Source organism: Pan troglodytes, chromosome 7, assembly GCF_028858775.2.
Source record: "Pan troglodytes isolate AG18354 chromosome 7, NHGRI_mPanTro3-v2.0_pri, whole genome shotgun sequence".
NCBI lineage: Eukaryota > Metazoa > Chordata > Mammalia > Primates > Hominidae > Pan > Pan troglodytes.
This window is the reverse complement of record NC_072405.2, coordinates 63,471,835-63,480,475: the sequence shown is the minus strand read 5'-3', so window position 1 is coordinate 63,480,475 and position 8,641 is coordinate 63,471,835. Positions and strand designations below refer to the sequence as shown.

Genomic DNA, 8,641 nt, shown 5'->3' with positions numbered 1-8,641 from the left:
TGTCATTTAAATCTTCTATATTTTTAATACTTTTTTTCTTCCTTATTTTCCCAATTACCAAGAGAAGTACATATTTAAAATCTTCTTATACTATTATGTATGTAAAACAGGATGTATCTATTTTTACTTGTATGTATGCTTATTTTTGCATTATGTCATTTGAGCCTATATTACTAGTAACATTAATTTAAAATTATGTAATATCTTCCCGATGGATTAAACCTTTTCACCACACTTACACTTGTTTGAAAATTTTATTCTGTTCTTATTCTTTCAGTGGTTACCCTAGAAATTCAAACAAGCATACTAAATCAAATACCTCCATCCTCCTTTTAGATCATCCAGGGGCTTTAGAATACAGTGCTTCACTTACCCTCACCCAACTCACAGACTTATGTGTTATTTGTTGTTTCCTGTTTCAACTTTATCTCATGTTATTTTTAACAATATTTCAATGCAGCCAATGTTATCTTAGATGTGTCTACATATTTTCCACTTCCCATGATCATCATTCCTTCTTGCATCTCAGCCTTTCCATCCAGAGTCACTTTCTTCCTGCCCGAAGTACATGCTTTAGAATGTCCTTTAGTGAGGGACTAATAGCAAACTCTATCAGTTTGCTATTAAAAATTTTTGTGTCTGTGTTTGAAAGTATCTTCATTTAGGCCAGGCGCGGTGGCTCAGTAATCCCAGCACTTTGGGAGGCTGAGGCAGGTGGATCACCTGAGGTCGGGGGTTCGAGACCAGCCTGACCAACATGGAGAAACCCTGTCTCTACTAAACATACAAAATTAGCTGGGCATGGTGGTGCATGCCTGTAATCCCAGCTACTCAGGAAGGCTGAGGCAGGAGAATCGCTTGAACTCGGGAGGCAGAGGTTTTGGTGAACCGAGATCGCGCCATTGCACTCCAGCCTGGGCAACAAGAGCGAAACTCCGTCTCAAAAAAAAAAAAAAAGAAAGAAAAAGAAAATATCTTCATTTTGGGTCTCATTCTGGAAATATATTTTCCTTGGCTAGAAAATTTTAGGTTATTTTCATAATTTTTCAGTACCCTGAAGGTATTACTCCATTCCCTGGTTTTCTTTGTTGATCTTGTACATTCTGCTTCTTTGAAGGTAACTAGCTTTTCTCTCAGGCTGTTTGTTAAATATTCCGTACGTTTTTGATACTCAACAATTTTACTACATTGGCTCTGGATGTGGATATTTTTAATTGAATCCAGTTTGAAATGTATTGATCACCTGGAAATGGAAGAATCTGTGAAATGATATATTTCAACACTTCTGGAAACTTCTCCATCATACATATCATTTATTTATCTTTCTCTGCTACATTCTAGAAAATTCCTTCTAGTTTATATTCCAGTGAACAAATTTTCTTTTCAACTGAGCCTAATTTGCGTTAAACACATAAACCTAGATTTAAATTTTAAGTATTCTATTTTTTAATTTCCATAAGTCCCGTTTGGTTGTTTTTCTTTTCAATATGCTAGATTAATTTCATAGTTTTTTAGAGCAGAAGATATTTTTTAACCTGTTGAAGTAGTGCTACAGATGTTTTTATAATCTATATTGACATTTCCAATATCCAAAGGCTGTGTCAGATATGTGTTATTTCTGCAGATACTTACTACTGTTTTTTTGTTTTTATTTAAGGCTTAGCTTTGTTTTTACTGTGTACTGTTCCTTTTCCTTGGCAAATGATTTGTGGGAACTCTTTAACGATTAACGACCTCAAAGACACATTCCCTACTCCACCTTCCTCTACACAGTTTCCGCCTAATCTCAACCCTCCTCTCCATCAGGCTCCAGACACACATCTTTTCCAGCTGTTATCAATTAAAATATAGCTTTTGTACCTCCCGATAGGCCGCACTACCTTGGGAAGTGGACTTCTGCTGGCACTTTCTGAGATTTGCCACTGCTTGGCCCTTTAGCTTTTGTCTGTGTCAGTGGCTTTTGCAGGCCACACACTGTGTACCCGGGAGTTTGCAGGTGTTCACTAAGTCCTGCTTTCACTGAAATTGGAGACCATAGTGTGTCCAGAATTGGTAGGTTCTTGGTCTCACTGACTTCAAGAATAAAGCCATGGACCCTTGCAGTGAGTGTTACAGTTCTTAAAGATGGTGTGCCCGGAGTTTCTAACTTCTGATGGGTTTGTGGTCTCACTGACTTCAGGAGTGAAGCTGCAGACCTTCATGGTGTTACAGCTCATAAAGGCAGCGCAGACACAAAGAGTGAGCAGCAGTAAGACTGATTGCAAAGAGCAAAAGAACAAACCTTCCACAGCATGTAAGGGGACCCCAGCGGGTTGCCACGCTGTCTCAGGTGGCCTGCTTTTATGCCCTTATCTGGCCCCACCCACATCCTGCTGATTGGTCCATTTTACAGAGAGCTGATTGGTCCGTTTTGACAGAATTCTGATTGGTGCATTTACAAACATTTAGGAAGACACAGAGTGCTGATTGGTGCATTTACAAACCTCTAGCAAGACACAGAGTGCTGATTGGTGCATTTACAAACCTTTAGCCAGACACAGAGTGCTGATTGGTGCGTTTACAATCCTTTAGCTAGACACAAAAGTTCTCCAAGTCCCCTACCCAATTAGCAAGACACAGAGCACTAATTGGTGCATTTACAAACCTTCAGCTAGACACAGAGTGCTGATTGGTGCCTTCACAAACCTTTAGCTAGACAGAAAAGTTCTCCAGGTCCCCACCCGACCCAGAAGCCCAACTGGTGGGCGGGACTTTGCGGCACCTAGCCTGAGCATGCCTGCAGCCCAGAGGGAGCTCATCTCCTAATCCAGCCCAGCAGGCCCTTGCAGGCCATGGAGTGCAGGCCTGCCCAGCCCGCGCCCACCCGGAACCGCCACCGCCCGCCAGCACCCGGCGGGCTCCCGCCGGCGCCTCTCCCTCCACACCTCCCAGCGAGCAGAGGGAGCCGGCTCCGGCCTCGGGCAGCCCCAGAGAGGGGGACCCCACAGGGCAGCGGCGGGCTGGAGAGCTCCTCCAGAGCGGCCAGAGCAGACCCCGAGGCCTAGGAGACGCTGAGAGCGAGGGAGGGCTGCTAGCACATTGTCACCTCTCAATAGGTTTTCCATTCTCTTTATTAATTTGAATAAGAACAGAAGGGGAAAGTTCTTTTGTCTGCCCTCATCATGTTCATACTAGAAACAACGTCCAGTCTTCTATAAAAATCTAAACACTTTAAAAAAAAACAATAACTTGTATTAGTTGTACTGATACAGGAGGAAAAACGGAGAGGGCTTTTGAGAAGCAACAGGGAAAAGAAACGAGATTTTTATCGGCCAGACAAAAAGAGGTCTGTGAGCCCCAGAGCTGCGGGATCCCCGTGAGATATCTTGTCTTGAGTAAGGAGAGACCTGGAGAAGATGCACCCTTCCTCTTAGGGGAGGGCTGCAGAGCAGCCTAGAAAGGAGTGTCCTGAGGCACTTGGGTTCTCAGTCATGACAAAAAGTCTAGTACTGTGTGAGTGGTCCAGAGAGAAAACAGACTGTGGCAGGGACAATGATAGACTTGGAAGAAAAGCATTTTTCTCTCTAAACAGAGTATAAGCTTCTAGGATTCTCTTGCCCCTTAGAAAGGAGAATGTGCCTCAATTATGCTTGAAAATGAGGTGCACGCCTGTAATCCCAGCTACTTGAGAGGCTAGGCAGGAGAATCGCTTGAATCCCGGAGGCTGAGGTTGCAGTTGAGCCGAGATCGCGCCACTGCACTCCAGGCAGCCTGGGCAACAAAGGCGAAACCGAAACTCGGTCTCAAAAAAAAAAAAAAAAAAAAAATGAAAAGAACAGGAATTTTCTACGAATCTGTGTGACAGAGATTAGGAGCTGAACATTAAGCTGACATACAGAAAACAAAAGAAGTAATATTTGTCACACTTCTGAGTTTGTGAACTGAGATACATGACCACTATGTAAAATGCTAATTATAGTAAGAGGAGAAGGACAGGGTAATATGGAAACACAGAGGATGGGGGAGCCTTAGTTTTGACTGATTCAAAGAACATCAAGCATGGTCTTAGAAAATGAATAGGAATTTTCCAGGCAAGAAGGGAAGGCCCTTCCAAGCAAAGAAACCAACATGGGCAAAGGCCTAGGGAATGCTGTGTTTGTAAAGTTTCAATCAACTGATGTGAATAAGCTTGCAAATATTAATGTTGACCCTATAATCAAGTAATTGATATATTTATAAGCTTAGTAATCAGTTTAATTGCTACTCTTTAGTCATCCTCATAGAGGCCTGGAAACAGAAGCCCAAGGAAGTTGATGCTACATTCTTAGGGCTTCACACCCTTTGTGGTAGAGAATCAAGATTAATTTCAGAACCCAGGGATCTTTTTCTAGTATACTCTATCCCACTGCCTGAAAGAATGAAAAGGAACCTCCATTTAAAAAACATTAGCTTACCTGGATGTGGAGGAGGGCCTACTTTGCAGTGTTTGTTTCTTCGCTTCTAAAAATAACTTAAAATATAACTGTTCAAAAGTATGATCAGCCCTGATGACTGCAGGATAAACCTAACTCTGGTGGGCTTTCTGGAGAGCCTCTCTCCTTATTAAAGAACAATTAGCTTAGCTGTCCAAGACATTATTTTACCCACAGCCACAAAGAAGCTACATCATCCTTTGCTATAACAAACACATAACTTAAATCTGCTTGCGAAGTTTATATGAAAACACATTAGCACCTGAAGGCCATCCATATCATCATTGCACCATTACGATAACTTGCTGGTTAAAATAGAGGATGCATCCATCAGATAAAAGTGTTCTTCGCTCCATCTTGCCTTTAACCCAGATACAAGCAAACCCATGAAGACACAGGGGTTGTGCTAGGCAATTGTAGTGCTCCATGAAATGGGCCACATTTTGTTTTCTGGTCTTTGTTTTTGCACTTGTCTACCATTCACCAGCATTTTTAAAGGATATGCATGTCAGTTTTATGGATGAGGGTTTTACATCATTCACTCGACAAGAAAAAACAAAACGACATGACCAAAATGCCTGTTTTCACCCAACCTTTAACAATCTATTTGCTGCCTTTGTGCTATGCACTCTGTCAATAATTTTTTGCTGTCTCTGAAAACCTAGAAATAAATATACCTTCACTGTTAGTTTTCCAGTTTTCAAGGAATAGCTATTATGTAAGGGGTTTGGACTGAGACAGTCCCAGAATGTGGACCATGTCTAAGAAATGAGCACTATAAGGATAAAATAAACAAGAATCCACATAAAATGGATCCAATTGGTATTTACATCACCTCCCCCCTCAAGAGAAGAATTGTAAATGTTCTGTTGGATAGAATTAGGAAATAGACAACTCCAATCTGAACTGTGGCAGGGTGGGGAGAAAGGGGCAGGATTACGTTTGGAATAAAACTATATTGTTGCAGCAAAGTTTGTAAAAATAGAGGCACTGAGTGTAATTATCTGTGAATACTTATTCTGCACAAATATAAACTGAATTGGGAATCATTTAATATTTCAATCTCTAATAAGGTGTATTGTGTGGTAAGGCAAGAATGATTCATGTATTTAATAGACACAGAGCACTGACTATAAGCAGGCAGTATGCCAAGGACTGAATATACAAAGCTGAGCACAAGATCTCTCTCCTTCCATAGGGCCTGCAAGTTAGCAGAGAGTACCTGGTATGCCAAGAACTGAATATACAAAGCTGAGCACAAGATCTCTCTCCCTCTGCAGGGCCTGCGAGTTTGGAGGGCGCCTCGGCTCTGTTTGCAGCATGCACATTATTCACTCAGGTCCCTGCTAGAACACTGGCCCCTCAGAGGGCAGGGAAAATGACTATGCTGTTTGCCAGTTTATTCCCAGTGTCTGGGAGATGCTTCACAAGCTTCTGCTTAGTAAATGAGTGTGTTTGTTCAGTATCCGCTTTGGGCAGGGCACCATGAAATAAATGTCATCAAGGGCAAGAAGTGATTCTCCAAGCTTCTGTGCAGCCTGGAGTGGTCCCCCTTATCCTTGGGGGATATGTTCCAAAACCCCTGGTGGATATCTGAAACCATGGATAGTATTGTACCCTATTTATATTATGCACAAATTTCTTTTTCTGTCTTTACAATTTAACAGATATTTGTTCTTACTATAGGACTTAGCAACCTTAGCATTCAACTTATTTTCTTTCCTTATTAAGACAAGAACTTTCACCTTTTCACTTAAAGGAAGCACTTCTCAGCTTCTCTTTGGCATATCCGAATTGCTAGAGTCACTACTCTTGCACTTTGGGGTCATTATTAGGTAAAATAAGGGTGACAAACACAAGTGCTGCAATACTAGGACTAAGTGATTCATGGATACTCGGGACAAAGAGAATATTCACATCCTGGATGGGACAGGGCAGGATGGCATGAGATTACATCACACTGATTAGAATGGCATGCAACTGAAAATGAATGAATTGTTTATTTCTGACATTTTCCATTTAATATTTTCAGACTGTGGTTGACTTCTGGTAACTGAAACCTCAGAAAGCAAAACCACCAATAAGGGAGAACTATTGTACTTATTTTTCTTACCTGTAATATGGTCTGCTGGACACTTTAGAAAAAAAAAAGGCTGTTTTTAACTTCAAATCACTGAAGCTGTATTCTTGATGTATTTTCATCCTCAGATGTAAAAATATACCATTTCTAAGGAATGGATTAGTTCTTGGTCATGGGTTAGTAAAAGGGAAACCATTATAACAACAGCATCTACTTACTGAACATTATTTACTAATAATGATCTGCCAGGCCAGAGTTAAGTTCTACACACACATACACACATGCACACACACACACACACACATACACACACACCGTAATGGTGAAATGTGCCGACTACTAGATATTTATAAAATAATTTTAGGTAGTATATAGACTAACCTAAAATTTTTGTTAGACATAGATTTATTTTAATGTGTTTTAGGAAAAAATGTAATGACATATTAAATCAGTGATTTCATGGATATTTGGAATATGATTTAGGATGAGGCCAAGCTCTCTTCACCTCTAAATACACTGATTTAGACACAGTTCAAGGAAGAAAATATCAAGCATATACTAGTACAGGTACTATTGCAGACGACAAAAATCATGAAGGTGGTATGCAAGATTTGCCTCCTTGGCCCCTCTGCCTGATTTCACGGGATACTAAAAACAAGCAGGGAAGGCAGGAGGGCCAAGGTCACAGTATGGACGCACATGGGCTCTGAAGTCAGACTTCTAGGGTCACATCCCGGCTCTCCTGCTCGTTCCACTCTCTAAGCTTGGGCAGGTCACTTGGCTTTTCCATGTGTCGGTTTCCTCATCTGCAAAATGTGGGTGATGATAGCATCTACCTCACAGGGGCAAAATAGAGATTCAAAGACAGGTGTCTTTGATATCAAAAGCTACATCCTGACCTCTCCGGGGCTGGCAAATGAGTTTTAGCTTATGTGCCAAATTAACGGATTAGAAGAAGGCACCTGTGGCACCAAGTTGACAAGTATTTGAGGCTTCATGAGAAAAAGTGACCGATGGATGTGAGATATCTGCCCTGCGCTCTGCTGCTCTCTGCCTGCAGGCCTCTGTCACCAGCTCGAAGCTCAAACTGCAAGTGGACCCACAGGACGTGCACTGGGAACACACGGTAACCCAATTGGTTGGGTTCTTTCTACATTTTCTTATTGATTTTACCACTAATTCTGAGAGAGACATACCATTGTCTAACAATAAAACTTCCACTTTAAAATTAACATAGGTTGCATAAAAGTGTTTTTCATGCATCAAATGTTATTAGGGACATCTTCAGTTATTTTCTACAAAGACTACTTATTTAGACATTTCAGTAACCTTAGCAGTAAGTCAGATTTTCTGAAAGAAAAAGGAAAAGAAAGAAGGGAGAGGAGGGAGGGGAAGTGGGGGGAGGAAGGGAAAGAAAAGGCGAAGGAAGAGGAGGGGGAGGAGGTGAGCAACAGCAGTATGGGTACCCCAGATACCAGGGGCTGATCTTGGTCAGCTGTTGGCCGAGGCTGTCAGTGCATCCTCCCAATTTTGGAAGTTCTCAGAAACAATGAGTCGGTCCAACACAAACTGACCCTCCGCAGGTGTTTGCTCCAGCCCAAGCAAAAGACAAATGCACTATCACAATCAGATCAATAGCCTTTTGAAGCATATTCGAGCGACAGGCCCAAGTGGGCCCTTTCAGGAGATGGTAGACCCAGTCTCTCCTCCTGCACTGGGACTACTTTCTGCGAGCAATTCCCGCTGGGTCTTGCCATCATCTTGGTACTCATCTAGCCATCTGCCATGCAAAAAAAAGAAGATAATTAATATGAGAGAGCATTGAAAGAAGGCTCATTAGTTAGAAAGGAAAAAAAAACATATGGAAAGAATTTAAAGAGGCCTTTAGAGAGATCGGAATTTTAAAAAAGGATTTAAGATTTTAAGCCACACCAGATTATTTAGCAGTCCAGCTTCGGCAAGCTTTTTTCCTACACTCAAGTTGCAAAGTCATATTGGTTCACTCTAAAATTTTGGCTTTTAGAAAAGTCCTCTGGTAACATTACAAATATTCTAACATAGTCAAAATTTCTCACTTGGAGTTTCCTTAGTGGTAGCTGTTATTTCTCTC

At 41.4% G+C, this 8,641-nt stretch overlaps 1 protein-coding gene across 1 annotated transcript in view; it reads right to left on the bottom strand.

Annotated features, from left to right (window-relative positions):
* Window positions 1-6,454: 6,454 nt before the first annotated feature.
* Window positions 6,455-8,641, bottom strand: part of RP1 (RP1 axonemal microtubule associated) — a 328,721-nt gene continuing 326,534 nt past the window's right edge. The window contains exon 30 of the mRNA XM_054656745.2: window positions 6,455-8,311. Within this exon, the coding sequence (XP_054512720.1) occupies window positions 8,212-8,311 (100 nt within the window). The 3' untranslated portion in view covers window positions 6,455-8,211. The remainder of the gene's footprint in view (window positions 8,312-8,641) is intronic.